The following is a 15,950-nucleotide window of genomic DNA, read 5'->3' as shown; positions in this document are numbered from 1 at the left end:
CGTGGTGTTCCCCGCAGCCATATGCAGCCACTCTAGTTTTCCCGAGGCCCGCAGCCTGCAGAGCTGCCCATTTTGCCTGAGAAAACTCCACCAGGTGGACAGGATCGACCCCGAGCTGGCTCTGCTCTCCTCTCCCTGGCCTGTGGTCGGGATGGTGGCAGGTGATTTCCAACTGCGTCAGCTGCTATTGCCCGTGCCTTGTACACAGTGGTGTTCAATACTGGTTTGCTGCATAAAGGAACTTTCTGGAGAACGCACGCCATCAGAGGGCAAGTGGAACAGAAACTCTGCAGGTGAAACTGGCCCTCCATGTTCACTGGCCATGTCTGGACCTGGCCTGAGTTATGTGTGGTTTGCGAGCAGTGGGTGATGTGTGTCCAGGTGAAGTACGTCTTTCTGTTAAAAGAGGACATCGGAAGGCGTCCTCCACCCCTAGAGCGAGAAGCCTTACTGCTGAAGGTGTTTCTTCCAGTGGTTTCTGGACTCCACGCAAGAACCTGCCTCCTGCAGAGTGGAGGGCTCAGGGGTGTCTCCCTTTAACTTGACATCCTCAGTTTTGAATATGAAAACCAGGACTCATATTTTGGGTGGTCTAATTATGAATGTGTCCAATTGTTTTAAAATACTGGCAGTTGACCAGTTCGATTTTGACCCTGAACTCCCACCTGACTTTTTAAAAATGTAATTCCAAATATGGAGGTGCATTTGTTCTTCCTGAATTGATGAAAGGGGGCTCTCAGTGTCCCCAAGGCCTTCAGACTGCACAGAGCTGCTTCAGTTATTTGCCTGCGTCCAGCTCGCCTCCCAAAGGCAGCTCTGCAGTGCGGCCCCAGCCCACAGCCCAGCCAGTGAGACTCAGAACTGAATGTCAAAGGAGAGGGAGAGAGAGAAGGAGGCTTTGTTTGCGGCCGTGGCCCAGGGAGGTGACCCACAGGCGCCTGCGTCAGTGCCGAGGCACGGGGCCTGGCCTGCATCACAGAGGGCTCTGACGTGGCGCCACTGCCAAAGTGACGTCCTCCTCATGCCCCGCCTGAGAACCCGAGCCCGAGCCCCACGGTGTGGAGATGATCCCTTCTCCAGGCCGAGGGGCATTCTGCAGCGGTGGACACTTGAGAGGCTTCATCCTCGTGAAAGGAAGGAAAAAGACCTGGGAATGTTGTCACTAAAGGACACTAAAGAGACGTGGCCCCTGGCAGCACACGCCATCTGCAGCCAGCCCGGAGAAGGGCCGTCCAGGAGCCCTCGAAACAGTGGGGAGGTCTGGTGATACACAGCACGGGAGACACGGCTGCCAAAAGCCTCCGGCGAGTAGGTTGCAGTGGCCCCGGGGGCCCTGAAACAGCCCCCCAGGAAAAGAGGCTGACCCCCGCTACCTCCACCGCCATTCATCTGTGCATAAGAAAAGGACGTTTGAGATTTTCTTACAAAGTTCTTGAAGTTTTTCTTTAGGTTTGGAATTTAAAGCTGGACGTGGTGGCTCACACCTGTAATCCCAGCACTTTGGGAGGCCAAGGTGGGTGGATCACTTTGACTCAGGAGTTCAAGACCAGCCTGGGCAACGTGGTGAAATCCCTTCTCTACAAAAATTAGCCAGGCAAGGTGGTGCGTGCTTGTAGTCCCAGCTACTCGGGAGGCTGGGGTGGGAGGATTGCCTAAGCCCTGGTGACAGAGGTTTCAGTGAGCCCAGATTGCATGACTGCACTCCAGCCTGAGCAACAGAGCAAGACCCTGTCTCAAAAAAAAAAAAAAAGAAAAGAAATTTAAAGGAAAGCATCAGAAGTAGTCCTGGAGCTTCTCTGTCCACTGAGTCCTCCCTGGGCCGCCTCCTTTAAAAAGCAAACAGGCAAACCCTTTTCCTCTCTCAGCCTGGCTTCCTGGGAGTGGCCATTTGCTGCAGGAACCCCTCCCCTCCACCCTCAGCTGCTTTGTCCCCCACCCCACCCTAAAGAAGGGACCTGCCTCTGTGTCCCCCACAGGGTTGCTGCCCTCCATCACTTTTATCCACTTTAGAATGGCCCCTGGGCTGCTAAAGAAAGGCAGGCACACCATTTCCGGTCATTGCTGGGATGGGGCAGCCCCACAGGGTCCCCTCTAAGGTCCTAGCCTTCCTCCCCCACCCCTCCCCCCATTTCCCTTCTGCATCCCCCCCCCCCCCCCCCCCCCCCTCCCCCACCTTCCTCCCCCACCCTTCCTCCTTCTCCCTTTGCCCTTTCCTGGCGTGGCACGCACTCTTCTGCTGGTCCTCTGGTCTCCTCTCCTTGTCTGTGTGTGTCTATGCCTGTGTGTATTTATGTATCTGTATATCTCTCTCTTCATGTGTATATGTATCTGTATGTCTGTGTGTGTATCTGTGCACCTGTCTATGGTTCTGTGTGTGTGTGTGTGTCTCTGTTTCTGTGTCCCTGTGTCTCTGTGTGTGTGTCTGTGTGTGCCTCTGCATGTATGTGTATCTGTGTGCATATGTATCTGCGTGTGAGCCTCTATGACCTCCCTGCCTCCCGACACCCTAACACTGGTCCCCTGAGGCCTCATCCCTGTTTCTTTGGCTCCCCAGCTCTGCGTAGCACCTCTGTGCTCCCAGCTTTGACTTTGTTCCACCTTCTTACTGCTCCAGTCCTGATCTGTCTCCCAAATCACAGACTTGAATCTGCACTTTCTTGCTGGATTTCTACGGGCCCCACTGGATGATGGGATTCAGCCTCTCTGGGCTGCCGTCTACCCACCTTCCCTCCCCAGGCAAGCGTGTCCTCTGTGGTGACCCTTCTCTGGTGCTTGGCCAGGAGTCCTGGTGCCTCCTGCTCACTCTCCTGTCCCCACTGACGCTGGACTCAGCCTCTGTGCCAGCCTCTGCCCAGCCCTGCTGCCCCTGTGCAGTCGCTTCTCTGCAGGCATTCCCCTGCCCTTGTGCTGACTCATTAGCACCTTCCTGTGTCGCAGGCAGGACCATGCACCCCTCGGAGAGACCCACAGCCTCTCCTGCCCGTCCACTGATGAGCAAAGCCCACATTGTGAGGAGCTCTCTGAGGCCCTAAACACCTCCTCAGCCCTGAGCTCCCATCCCTGCGCCCTCAGTCATGAGCTCTGGTTCCCACGTCCTCAGCCCTGAGCTCCTGTCCCCATGCCCTCAGCCCTGAGCTCCCGTCCCCGCGTCCTCAGCCCTGGGTCTGAGGCCCTGTCTCCTCATCCTTAGACTGTTGCTTTTCCTTCCACACCTGCAGCCTCCAGGACATTCTTGCTTCCTGAAGGCCCGTCCTGGCTACTGCTCTCCCTCCTCCCTAATCCCTCCTGCTCCTCATCCAGGGTATTGTCCTCAGTGCTCTGTGCCACCTTCTTAGGGAATTGTTCTGCGTTCAGATTCTTTGTTCTTTGCTCTCCCTCCAGTGCACGGAGTAATAAGGGCCCCACTCTCAAGAAACCTCCCATGCGCCACTCAGTCAGTCTCATCTCATTACCCATCAGACGGCGCCGGGCCCTGGGGGAGCTGCGGGAACTGAGCGCATGGGTGACCTCTTGATGAGTGTCCTGAAAGCCAAGCCTTGGATGCCATCTTTGAGGTCCCCTGTGAAACAGCGCAGCTTCACCCAGCACACCTGGTGCCCCTGCTCACAATGACCACGGTCCCACCGGGCTCCCTGTTCTCCCTGCCCTCACAGGGCCTCTGAGGCTCTCAGTGTGCAGGAAGAAGATGGGATTGAGAAATTACAAGCAATCCCAGACCTCAAAATCATCAAGTGAAACGAGTGTTGAAACACAGGCTTTTTTTGTAAACCACTGAGAAACCTGTCAGAGCAAATGGGGACAATGTTGGCAGATTCCTTACTTGTTTCTCCGCAGCTTTATGAAGCTAACTGAAAACAATCGCCTGTATTTACAGCATATGGCGTGATTTGATTCTTGTATGCGTTGTGAAATGATTGCCACACGGGACCTCATTCATGCCCCCGTGCCCTCACGGGGCTCTCATTGTGTCTGTGGTGAGGTCCGTGAGTATCAGGGCCACCAAGCTGGGCATCAGGCCCTAGAACTTATTCCTCTCCCAACGGCACCCTCACCAGTGGACAGCACGTTCCTGTTCCTGACGCGCGGCCACCCACTGCTCCACGCTCGTCCCTGCGGGTCTGGCTTTCTGAAACTGAGTTCCTTACGTGCCACGCCGCCCACCGGTTCCCGCACTGCCGATGTCCGGCCCTCCCTGACACTGCACTGCCTGCACCCTGGCTGGACCTGGCTCCCTTTCCCTGTACCAGGTCGAAACCTCTTCTGAAGACAAGCTGCCTTCGGTTTAGAGATAAACAATGGATCCATGTTTTCTTCACTTGGCTCTTACTGCCATACTTTGAACTGCTCTTATAAAGAAAGTTAAGGGATGATCACGTAAAACAAACCCCCCCCCCCACCTAATCTAAAGGCTCTGATGTTCCACAGTGAGGCACAGCAGGGGCTCCGGAGGCTGAAAACTCACTATGTTGTGTGTGTGTGTCTGCATCTCAGACCTGCTGCGTGGGGACCGGTGTTGTCTGATACGGCTGACCCCTGGAAGCAAGCGGACACTGAGTGCCCACCGATCTGTCCCCCGTAGTTCAGGCAGCCGGAGAGGCCGCCTCAAGTGAGTGTGGGGCAGCACGCAGTGTTGTGAGGGTGTTTAAATACAAGGGCTTGGGGGATTTCAGGTGTCAGGCTTCCTTGCGCAGCTCAGTTTCCTTCTGGAAACAGTCAGATGTGGTGCTGAGATCCATCCTCCATGCACTGCAGCTCCTCTCTCTGCCAGGAACTCGGCTTGTCCCACCGTCCCTCAAATCTGCCCTTCAGCCTGTTCCCCGCAGGGACAGATGAATTGCGCATCCAGAGAGACCCCTCGATTTGGGGCTTTGGGATTGTGGGACGTTCTTTCACAGTCTGCAAAGGAACGCAGCTCAGTCAGTGCCTTCTTCTGAGAAACTGCGCCCTTCCTAGTCTAACTCCAGACCCCCACCTCCTCTCCTGAGCCTTTTTATGCCAGTTCCCACCTCCCTCTCTCCCCTCTTGCTCTCATCTCCAGCCTTTGCTCTGCTCACATTCATCCCTCTTCTGGCTCCCTTGCCCAAGCAGCTCCATTGCCCAAAACCAAGGAGTTGTCCTGGCCACCCTCTCTTCCCTCTCCATATGCAATCTGTCCCTGGGCCTGGAGCTGCTTCCTTTTTGCTGTCACAGAAACCTGTCCTTTCTCCCATGCCTTAGCCAGACGTGGAGCTGGCCTCACCCTTTCAACCTCTGGCCCGCCTGCCTGCCGCAGGGCATGTGTCTAGAACATGCACCTGCTTGTCTTCAGCCCAGAGTGCCCTTCCCACAGCCCCACCTCGTCTCCGGCACCCTGCGTCCCTGCTCTCTGGCCTTCCACGCTGTAGCCCTGCTGACTCCTCACAGCTCCCGGAGAGCACTGAAGTCAGCCTTACACCCCGTTCCACTTTGCCCCACTACCTGGACGCCCCTTGCATTTGCCCCGTCCTTTTAGTGAATGTGCAATGAGTAATGCCTGTGCCACATGGATGAGTCAGAAGTGGTCCCTACCCCCCTGGCAACTGCAGACTGCAGGAAAGATGGATACATGAATGGCAACCACAGGAAAGCCAGAGGATGGCGGGGGGCTGGAGGAGGGCACATTGCACTATCAGGATGATCAGCTGACCCTTCCTGGAAAAGGTGGCATGCACAGGAGGCCCACAGAGCCTCTCGCAGTGGCCGGAGGCCGAGGAAGGAAGGGAGGCAGTGGGCTGGAGGCGAGTGTGGCACGAGGGACGCGGAGCCGGCAGTGCGGTGGGGAGCAGGGTGGCAGGGGGAGAGAGAGGGAGGCTGCAGGGGCGACATGGTCAATTGATGGAAGGGCTCTGCAGCAGAGGCAGGATGGCGGAAGAGCACTTGGGGGACCTTCAGCAGGGGAGTGACCAGGTCCACTGGCCCGTGTGAAAAAGCACCCTCACTGCTACATGAAGAAAATTGCAGAGAGTTGATGCTGGAGGTGGGGGCTTCCCGGGGGCCATGCTGCCATCCAGGCAGGAGAGGCCAGGTGGGACCAAAGCAGGAAAGGCAGGAGGTCGAGGCTGGAGAGAAGCAGCACCGTCCAGAGGCGTTTCTCATGAGCAGTGCGCGGGCAGTGCTTGGCGGACGGAAGTGGGAGTTTGGGGTGTGACTGGACAGCTGGCCAGAGAGAGGTTCCAATAGCCAAGAGTGGGTCCTAGAGAAGGGAGAGGCTTGGAAGAAGCTCTCTGCGTTCGGCATTGGGCCTGCTGTGCTGGCCTGTGAGGTCTGACAGGAAAAGAGGTCAGGGAGCATCTAGGGAGTCCCACAGGAGGGAGGATGCCACGGTTCTTGGGGCCCCATAGTGGGGCAGGTCATGCAGGACCCGTGGAATCCTGCAAGAAGGGAGGTCATGGTGTCCCTGAGATCCTGCAGAAGGGGAGGCCATGGCATCCCTGGGATTCAGCAGGAGGGGAGCTCATGGCACGTCAGTGGGATCCCACAGGAAGGGAGGTCACAGAGCGTCCATGGTATCCCAGGAGGGAGGCCGTGGCATCCCTGGGATTCAGCAGGAGAGGAGGTCATGGCACGTCAATGGGATCCCATAAGAAGGGAGGTCACAGAGCGTCCATAGTATTCCAGGAGGGAGGCCATGACATCCCTAGGATTCAGCAGGAAGGGAGGTCCTGGAGTGTTTCCAGGATCCGGCAGGAGGGAGGTCATGGCACATCGGTGGGACCCTGCAGGAGGGGAGGCCGTGGCGTGTCAGTGGGCTCGGGCAGTGAGCATTGTGGACGTCGATGTCTTCCGCTGGGTGGGTGGTGGCTCTTTCTCTCAGCAGTTGTGGCTATGAGGTCAGCATTGGCCTCTGCCCTTCACACTCAAGCTCCCCTCTGCAGACTCGGTTGACACCTGCGGCTTCTTTTCTGTTTCTCGGTGCCTGACGCAGAAGAGGTGCTTAGTAAACCCCAAATGTTAGTCAGCCTCCTTCCCTGGGCCAGGTCACCTTGACCCCGGGCTGGGGTCCTGATGGGCATTATTTTCTCAGCACCGTGGATAGCGCCCAAGTGCCTGTTGTGCTGGAAGATGAAGGCGCCTGCTGGCCTGTGGCAGGGCGATAAGATGCCTTGAGTCCCTGATTGTCTGCCCCAGAGGGGGGTGGTTGGCAGCATCCCTCCTCCTGTCTGATGAGCTCAGAGGCCCCGGCTCTCTGTGCTTCATGTATTTCCTCTGCCTTGCAGATCATCCCGAAACCAAGCGAGCCGGCCCGGCAGCCAGAGAGTCACCCAGAGGAGACGGAGGAGGAGCTCCGTGAGCACCAGGCTCTGCTGGACGAGCCCTACCTGGACCGGCTGCCGGCGCAGAAGGAGGCGCACGCACCAGCTGGCGTGCAGGTGAAGCAGGAGCCCATTGAGAGCGATGACGAAGAGGCAGAGCCCCCTCGGGAGGTGGAGCCGGGCCAGCGCCAGCCCAGTGAGCAGGAGCTGCTCTTCAGACAGGTGACTACAGGCAGGGAGGGCACCAGCAGGCTGGCACGCACAGCCACCCTCAGTCCCCGGGCGGCATCTTCTGTGTGATGATCATGGGAGCTGCAGGGCATCCTTGCGCTGTCGCTGTCCAGTGTCTCACCCGTCTTGTCCTGGCCAGTGAGGGAGGTTGATGTGGCTTCTGTTTTGTCCCAGCTGTTCCTAGGGATTCGAGATGTTTGCCCACTGCGGGTGGTTACCTAACTGCTTTCCAGCCATGCACAGGCCCCAGAGAATGGGTTTCCTTCCTGTTTGTAGGCTGTAAATGATCACAGCATCCACGTGTTAGTGAGATACAGCATGCTTTTTAAAGAAGTGAAGGAAATAGAGGTATTAATTGATCAAAAAGACAGGCAGGGTCTGATCAGAAGTCAAGACCTTTTGTGGCCCAGTGGTGCTAATGAGCAGCCCTGCAGATCCAGACAAGACGGGTACGATTGTGGCATCCAGAGCCAGTAAGGCTTCAGGGCACTGACACCCAGTAACCAAATGCACAGGAGCCTGATGAAGAAGGCCAGTGAATGATTGGTTAATTTCCAGTGAAACATAAAACTTCTGAGTCAACAGAAATACCTGAGGCATTTGGGCAGCCAGCTGGAGCCCCGTATCTGCAGCCAGAGTGTCCTCAGAAAGGTGGCTTCCTCCCTATAGGCAGGAAGCGAGCCTGAGGAACCACAGCTGTAGGATTTGATTCTGTCCTCCAGCAGCAGAGCTGCTGCCTCGGCTGCAGGAGCCACTGGATCATTCCCTCCCTTGTCTCTGGACTCCATGTTGGCCGTGTCACTGAGCACCTCCCCAGCTTCCTGACTGCCAGCTGTGTGGCCAGAGCTGCATCTCTACCCCCAGCAGCACCCAGGAAGCCAGGAGCAGGACGCCCTGCAGTAAACTGTTCCCTTTAATTCTCAGCTGCAGATCTTGGCACCGAATGAATCAGTGTGGGGCCTTGTACCTGGAGCACGTGGACCCAAGCCTGCCGCAAGGGGGGTCAGGTCTCAGTGGTCTCCAGAGGCTTCTGGGCCAGGAACCCTTCTCTACCAAGCTTCCCCCGGCGGCTGGCATTGGGTGCTATTTCTCCTTTTTGTTCAGAGGGCGGCCTCTCTCTAATTTGTGGGCCGTCTTAATTAGCACCCCGGGCGCTAAACACTACACAGCCCAGCAGCCTGGCAAAGACAGAGAGAGAAAGCCCCGGGCCTCTCTGGCGCACACACGGTGCTTCGTGGCGAACACTCGTCCACAGGTCCCGTCTGACAGGCCCGGGGTGGGGGCCTCTTCCTGTGGTCGGGCCTTGAAAGTCGATGAAGGTCTGAAATTCAGTGTGCTATTATTATGCGGATAAGAAGTGGGAAACTATTTACATTAATAATTTTTAGGACTAGTTTCTCATAGATCGGCATTTACTTTGAAAAAAGAGGCTTGTTATATTCCAAGCGTGAGACGATGATTAGAAACACTTAATTTCTGTTCTCCCTGGAGAGTAATGGGCAGAACTCCTTATCAGGGAAACTTGGTAGTACACGGAGCAATTTGCCGAGGTAAACCTAAGGTGGGGCACCTTCCAGCCGGCGTCCGGGAGGATCGCTTATTAACCGCTTAACCACGTGGGGCCCACGGCAATCCCAGCTGAATTTGGTTAGCCGCAGACTGGGGGCCTGTGGGTGCTGGCTCCTACTCCAGCTCGTGCTCCAGCTCCTCCACCTGTCTCGGGGCTCCCCTCTTCTCTGCTCCCTCCTGGCTCTGATTCCTATTTTTTTCTTTTTTTGAGACGTAGTCTCACTCTGTTGCCCAGGCTAGAGTGCAGTGGTGCCATCTCGGCTCACTGCAGCCTCCACCTTCTGGGTTCAAGTGATTCTTCCCCCTCAGCCTCCCGAGTAGCTGGGACTACAGGCACCTGCCATCATGCCTGGCTAATTTTTTTTTTTTTTTTTTTGGCCAGGCTGGTCTCGAACTCCTTACTTCAGGTGATCTACCCACCTCGGCCTCCCAAAGTGCTGGGATTATAGGCGTGAGCCACCCGGCCTGATTCCTAAAGACAGGACAGATCAGAGCCTGGCCAGGCAGCTCTGGCTTCCCCCAGTGCTGGCAGCACAGGGCTGGACTCCGCCTCTCATACAGGAGCTGAGATGTAGGTACCTGGTTTTCCACATTCACAGGATTTGTTCATCAAAACTAAGACAGGATTGGCACAGAGCTCCCAGCAAGGAGGCGCCCGGCTTTCTTTGTGCCTCGGCCTGGGTGGCAGGTCGCTGTGCTCTCCCTCAGCTGCTGTCTGGGGAGAGGCTGGGCAGCTGTGGCCTCATCTCTGCCCTGCTTCCTCCACTCCACTCTGCCTCGTATGAGGGTGTGCACCTCAGCCTGTTCCCAGAATCCCTTGGGGTGTCCCAGGCCCCTGACTAAGTGGCCTCCCTACACAGAGCCCAGCCCAGCCCCATCTCATCAGAGAGGCACATCCCCACCAGCAGGCCTGCTCCAGGCTCCAAGGGTCCTGGGTGCCTGGAAGCTGATGGGCTGTTTCTGCTTTTAGCCTGCATGAGGATGTGTGGAATGTGAGACCAGGGAGGGGAGCGGCTGCAAATGAAGCCCAGCTAGCACTTCCAAGTCTGAGAATCAAGGGTGCTTTCTCACCCAAGTTCAGTGTGCAGATTCAGTGCTGTTGGTCAAAACTAAGACCCACAAACCCAACAAGGGGGCGAGGCTTCATGCCCACTCACTGTACGTGTGTGGTGTGGCAGAGTGGGTGCTCTGGTCCCCACATCTGCATGGCCTTCGCGTATCTCCCAGTGGAACCAGCGAGGGTCAGGCTGCCGCCCCAGCAAGAGCCTCTCTCCACACCTGCCAGGCCCCACTCCCCTGCACCTGGTCCAGGCTGCTCCTGGCTCAGTACCTCCTCAGAGAAGCCCTCGTTGATACCCCATACTGTCCAGGCCTCCCTGGGACCCCGTGACTCAGCCTGTGTTATCCTGTTGATGAAGCCCATGGCAGGATCCCATGTGGACAACCTGCTTTCCCTAGAAAGAGCCACATCCTGGGTGACAGAGCCCGTGCTGGCCTCATTCTCGGCTCTGGGCCCACTCAGGCTTCAGGGCACTCACAGGGAAGTCCTCTCCACGCAGCTGGCCTCCCAGCATCCTTGTGGCCCGTGTATGGCTTGTGCATGGACGGGAGACTTGCAAGAGAGGGCAGCCCCTAGCCCTGCAGCCCAGCGGTGGGAGGTGCCTGCAGCCGCCAACATGGCCATTTCTTCCCCGCAGCAAGCCCTCCTGCTGGAGCAGCAGCGGATCCACCAGCTGAGGAACTACCAGGCGTCCATGGAGGCTGCTGGCATCCCCGTGTCCTTCGGCAGCCACAGGCCTCTGTCCCGGGCGCAGTCCTCACCGGCATCTGCCACCTTTCCCGTGTCTGTGCAGGAGCCCCCCACCAAGCCGAGGTTCACGACAGGTAACAGATGGCCTTTGTGCAGCCTGAGGATGTGACGCGGGCCACAGTGGGCACAGACCGGGGCGGGGGGTACTCTGGGCCCAGCTCTGCAGAGGCTGAGGGGCTGGGCGGGCACGAGGGCAGGAACCACACAGGCCTCTCATGGAGGCCCTCTCCCCGCCCCACACCCTACACCCTCAGTTCTTTTATTCTGGGGGCCTGTCATGGGCTCACTTGCCCGCCTTTCCTGTCCCAGAGACCCGTGGTCTCCTCCAAGAACAGTCCACAGCCCATGCCCGTGGGACCATGAGAGCCTACAGCTTCTGGTCCGGCTTAGGAATCACGAGCCCACACTTCTCCACTTACTCCCTCATACTTCACCCACGTCCACAACGTTGACTCTGAGGCTCCAGTGGCAGGACTGTGAATGGCTGGTGGGGGGCCATGATTACACGAGAGCAGAGCCCGGGACTCCTGGGACATGCTGCGGGAGCCACACATCTTCTGTCTGTGCCACCCCTCGTACCATCCTCACCCCGGGGAGGCAACCTGCCAGCAGGGGTCCTTGGTTTTCCCTGCACGGTACCTCACCAGAAGTCAGGAAGCAAGCGAGGTGTCCACCACGGCTGAGGAGGCAGGCGGGGCTGGGCCCTGGACTCGTCTGCCTGGAGCTGCCCAGAGCCAGGGGGGAGACTGCTGTCCCGGGCCGCCCCGCCGCCCAGCCACCCCTGCAGGGGAGAGGCGAGAAGGAGGGCTGGCTTCTGGCAGGGCTTGCCTCTGAGACAAGCACGGAGGCAGGAGAGCTCTTCATATTGTTTTGATCTAATATTTCTTGTTAATGACGCACTAAGAAAAAAGTTCTGTAAATACAGCATGGCTTCATTCTTCAGATAATTCTCATCACATGGCTTAGTGTTCTGCAGTCTGCAAAGTTCTCACTCTGAGGTCTTAGAAGGATGCTATTCATATTCAGAGAAAAATTTCCGTAGTAGTAATCCAGCAAGTAAAATGCTGCTTCTCAGAAAGAAAACTGTGGAAGGCCACAGAAGCAGCCAGATGGCCCACTCCACAAGTCCTCAGCAGGTGACTGCAATAAGCGTGTTCTTGAAAGAATGCAGCTCAGACAAGGGGGACCCCAGTCACCGCCACCAAGGCGGGAATTCGCCCACTAAGCTGGCCCACCGTGACTGGTCCCAGGAGAATTCCAGGGAGTCCCACTTCATTGTTGTCCTTTCTTAGTTTGTCTTCATTACTTTTTAAACAAATTTGTAAAACAGTACGTGTTCATTGTAAAGAAACAAACATGATAGAAACCCACAGGAAATACCATTTGCCCGTAATCCCACTCCCCAGTGGTGGCAGGTTGTTAGTATTTGGTTTAAATCTTCCAGATCTATTTCTGTGCATAGCCAGATGGACAGATAGACACAAACATAATTTGTTTCACAGAGACGGGACTCTGTTGTGTCTGATGCTTTCTGTTAGTACCTCACACTCTCAGCCATCTTCCTGTGTCCGTGCACAGCGACGCAGCACGTTCCTTTAGCCACGTGGTCTCCTGGCTGGCTCTGCCACCCTCAGCTGTGTGGGTTTTGCCGCTTCTCCATCTCTCTGCGCTCCAGCTTTTCTGTCTGTAAAGGCAGTAAAGCGGGTGTCTGCCTCATAGGTTCCAGCCGTGTGCTTAGTAAATATTAGCACATGTGACCTTATCATCATGATTCCACTGAAAGGGGCCGTCCCCATTCCTCGTATCCATGAGCAACTGGTTGTTTCTGCACACACACCTGTGTATTTCATGGCACTGTGTCCGTCATTGCCTATGTGTCTATGTTGCCATTACAAACTCCCGAGCACACTCATGCCCACACACGGTGTACTGATTGTGAGTCCTAGATTCGTTGACTCCTATAAGCCTGCACCTACCCTGTTGCTTTTTTTTTTTTTTAACCAGAAGTCCCGTCCCCCAGCACTGTTTTGCAAGTACCCCCAAAATTCCTCAAGTGCAGGAGACTGACTCCTGTTAGTCTGACTCACAAGAGGCTGAGCCAGGAAGTATGGGAACTAATATGCACCAAGAGTATCCTGTAGCTGGACCCTGCAAACACTGGACCACCTTGAATCTCAGCTCCCCTTGGCTGGGGATGCTGCCTCTGTTCCCAGTAATGGGAACATATGTGGGGAGGACCGCATCCTGGGCCAGCACACTGAAGCGCTGGAGCGGGTCCGTCTGGACAGCTTGCCCAGGCTCTTCACCATGTGCCCCGCCCTTATCCACCTGGGTGAACCCACATTAGCATAGGTGCCCCTGGGTAGTGACCTGCCTGCTGAAGGCATCCATTCACCTAGCCTGGCCTTCCCTTTGTTAAGTCCTGGAAGACCAGGTGTGTGAGGCACAGACACATCCCAGCAGGGCCTCGGGGCAGCCCTCCTGCCGGATGTCACTAGGCCTTGTGAAAAGGGGCCGTGGCAGAGCTGTGTCCCGGAGGGCCGCCTGGCCTTCCCTCCCATTTGTAGCCTCTGGAGACAGGCCAGGTACTCTCCCCTTCACGGCAGCCCCACGTGTAGTGAGACAGGGTGGCATCCAACACGGGTTCAGGCACGTCGCTTTTCCTACTGCAGAGCCCCAGGCTGCCGGCCCACTTGGTTCTGGGGCTCCCACCAGGAGCCTCTCCTGTGGCTGCTGCACCCGGGGGCCCGTCCGTGCTGAGCTCAGTGCTGTGGGGAGCACATGGCTGGCCTCTGTTCACAGTCAGAGGCTAAGTAGACCTGTGTACACAGGTTTTGCGTGTGTTTTCTAGCACACGTGTTCCAGTCGCTCTGGAAGTTTCTAAAAGCAGGGCCTGAATCTGGTGTTTCTTTGGAATCTCAAGTACCTTGGACAGTTCTCTGCCCAGCAGAACTGGAGTTAGAGGTTGGTCCAGGACCAGGCAGACTTTGAGGGTAGGGGCGAGAGTCACCTCCTTCTGGAAGTCACCACCATCCTCCCCAGCACAATTCCCGCATGGCGCTCACCCCTGCAAGGTGCAGCCACCCAGGGCGGGCCTTCTCGTCACTGTTCTCTCCTCAGCCTGCTGCAGCAGGGCAGCTGCGTGCGTCCCTGCCCAGGTCCTGGGGCACTACTGTGAGCATGAGTGACAGGCAGGCCTTCCCGCCTGCCTGGCCTCTGCATTCGTCCACGTCCTCTGGGCCTGGCCAGTCAAGGGGTCTTGGCGAACATGGTATTTTTCTAAAGGACCATCCCAGCCTCCGTCTCCTTCTAGGGAAGTGTGGTCCTGCCACCGCCCGGGGCAGCCAGCTAGTGGGTGGCTGGCTTGCCCCTGGATGTGCGCTGATCTTGGCCCTTCTGCCTTGCCCCAGGCCTCGTGTATGACACGCTGATGCTGAAGCACCAGTGCACCTGCGGGAGCAGCAGCAGCCACCCCGAGCACGCCGGGAGGATCCAGAGCATCTGGTCCCGCCTGCAGGAGACAGGCCTCCGGGGCAAATGCGAGGTAATGGCAGCCGGGGCAGCTGGGCAGCTGCGGCTTTGGACACCACTAGAGGGGACCCTCATGGACCTGCTTGATTGAGGGCATTGGCTTTGCAGGTGGTTCTTTGGGCTTACAGACCCAGGGGAAGGGCCATGAGCATCTTCACTGTCTGCCTCTTGGGCAGGCAGCCATCTGCTGAGAAGCCTGGGGCTGTCTCCGTGGAGTCCCGGGCAGGAAGCTGCTGCCTCTGTCTGTGCCCTTTTCTGACGTTTCACTCCCACCTCTCACCTAGCAGGCTCCTCCCGAGGTCCAGGGCTGCCGCTCCCTGCCTCCGGGTCACTTCCCCGAGGAAGCCAGTTCCCACCACGCTCCCCCTGGGCAGCCAGGAAGGAGCCACGGGGAGATCCGATTGTATCTCAGATCAGGCCTGTTGGCTTTTTGTTAAAATAATTTTCTCTTTTTTTAAGATTTTGAAAGCTTCTTCAAGAACATAGGGAGACCTCAGGCCCTTGGGGCCCTCCTCAGAGTTAAGGTGCTGGCGAGGCAGTAGGTCGTGAAGGGAATGGAGCTGCAGGCTGGGCCTGGCCTGGTTTGAATTCAGCTCCCTTACACAGCTGAGTCACATGAGGAGGCTTAAGGGACGCTGCAGCTCTGGCTGGGCCTCAGTTTCCCTGGCCACCAGGGGTTGGCAGCGGCCTCACTTGTTCTCATACAAGCAGGGCCCAGCCCCACCTCCTGATAGGAGCCAGAGCCCTGCCCTGAACCTGGCTGCAGTGGACTCCCACGCCCAAGGAGGTGAGAAGGATCAGCCAATTAACGCTGGAGGACAGGACGGTGAGGCTGTCCCAGCTGGTGCGCTTTACCCTGGAGGCAGCTGTCACAGGGGATCTCAAGCTCTTCGACCGGGAGGAGGGTGTGGCCAGGCCCTGCTGATAGTGCAGGCAGGAAGAGAAGGGACTCCCGTCTGGGAACTGGTGACCTTGGACAAATTTCCATTTCTTTGTCTGTAGAGAGGGGCTGGCGACACTGTGCAGGATCACACAAGGCGCCACCCCTGCCAGGACCCACCAGTAGGGACCTGCTGTGTCCCCTCCCCACACCAGGATTCCCACCACCCTACAATAGCTCACAGGGTGGACAGGAACCTCCACACCCACTCCTTCAGCAGCCCTGGGCACCCAACAGCCCAGGGCCCAAGTGGCCGTGGCAGAGATGAGTGAGCACATGGAGCTGGCGTGGCGTGGCCTTTCTACGTGGGCATGGAGAGCCTCCAGTCTCCTGGCTTAGTTTCTGCAGGATTCCGCTCTGCAGGTTCACCTGCCCCTCCTTTAGAAGCTGGGATATTTGGGAACTTAAGCCAATCTGTGCTTCATCTTACCCCCGTTTCCTTTACCAGTTTTATTGGTGATACATGATTCTCGGGGGAGTTCTCCAAAAGTCAGGCCCAGGACCCTCTCCTGCAGTGCCCTCTGGGAGGAGGGAGGCGGGGAGGAGCCACTGCAGAGGCTCTTGGCACCTGCTTCAGGGATCCGGTCGGGATGGCTGT

General features: G+C 57.2%; 1 protein-coding gene across 20 annotated transcripts in view; it reads left to right on the top strand.

Moving 5' to 3' along the window:
• HDAC4 (histone deacetylase 4) overlaps positions 1 to 15,950 on the top strand; it is a 298,215-nt gene that overhangs the window by 223,937 nt on the left and 58,328 nt on the right. For all 20 annotated transcript variants that reach the window (XR_004176678.1, XM_031651658.1, XM_031651660.1 and 17 more), the window contains 3 exons: positions 7,236 to 7,493; positions 10,769 to 10,955; positions 14,292 to 14,425. Coding sequence is in view for 19 of the 20 variants with exons in the window: in XM_031651658.1 (XP_031507518.1) it covers positions 7,236 to 7,493; positions 10,769 to 10,955; positions 14,292 to 14,425 (579 nt within the window). In the remaining variant the exon portion in view is untranslated. The remainder of the gene's footprint in view (positions 1 to 7,235; positions 7,494 to 10,768; positions 10,956 to 14,291; positions 14,426 to 15,950) is intronic.

This window comes from Papio anubis, chromosome 10 (genome assembly GCF_008728515.1).
Source record: "Papio anubis isolate 15944 chromosome 10, Panubis1.0, whole genome shotgun sequence".
In the NCBI taxonomy this organism is placed as follows: Eukaryota; Metazoa; Chordata; class Mammalia; order Primates; family Cercopithecidae; genus Papio; species Papio anubis.
The sequence above is the reverse complement of the archived record's forward strand: the minus strand, read 5'-3'. Positions and strand labels throughout refer to the sequence as shown.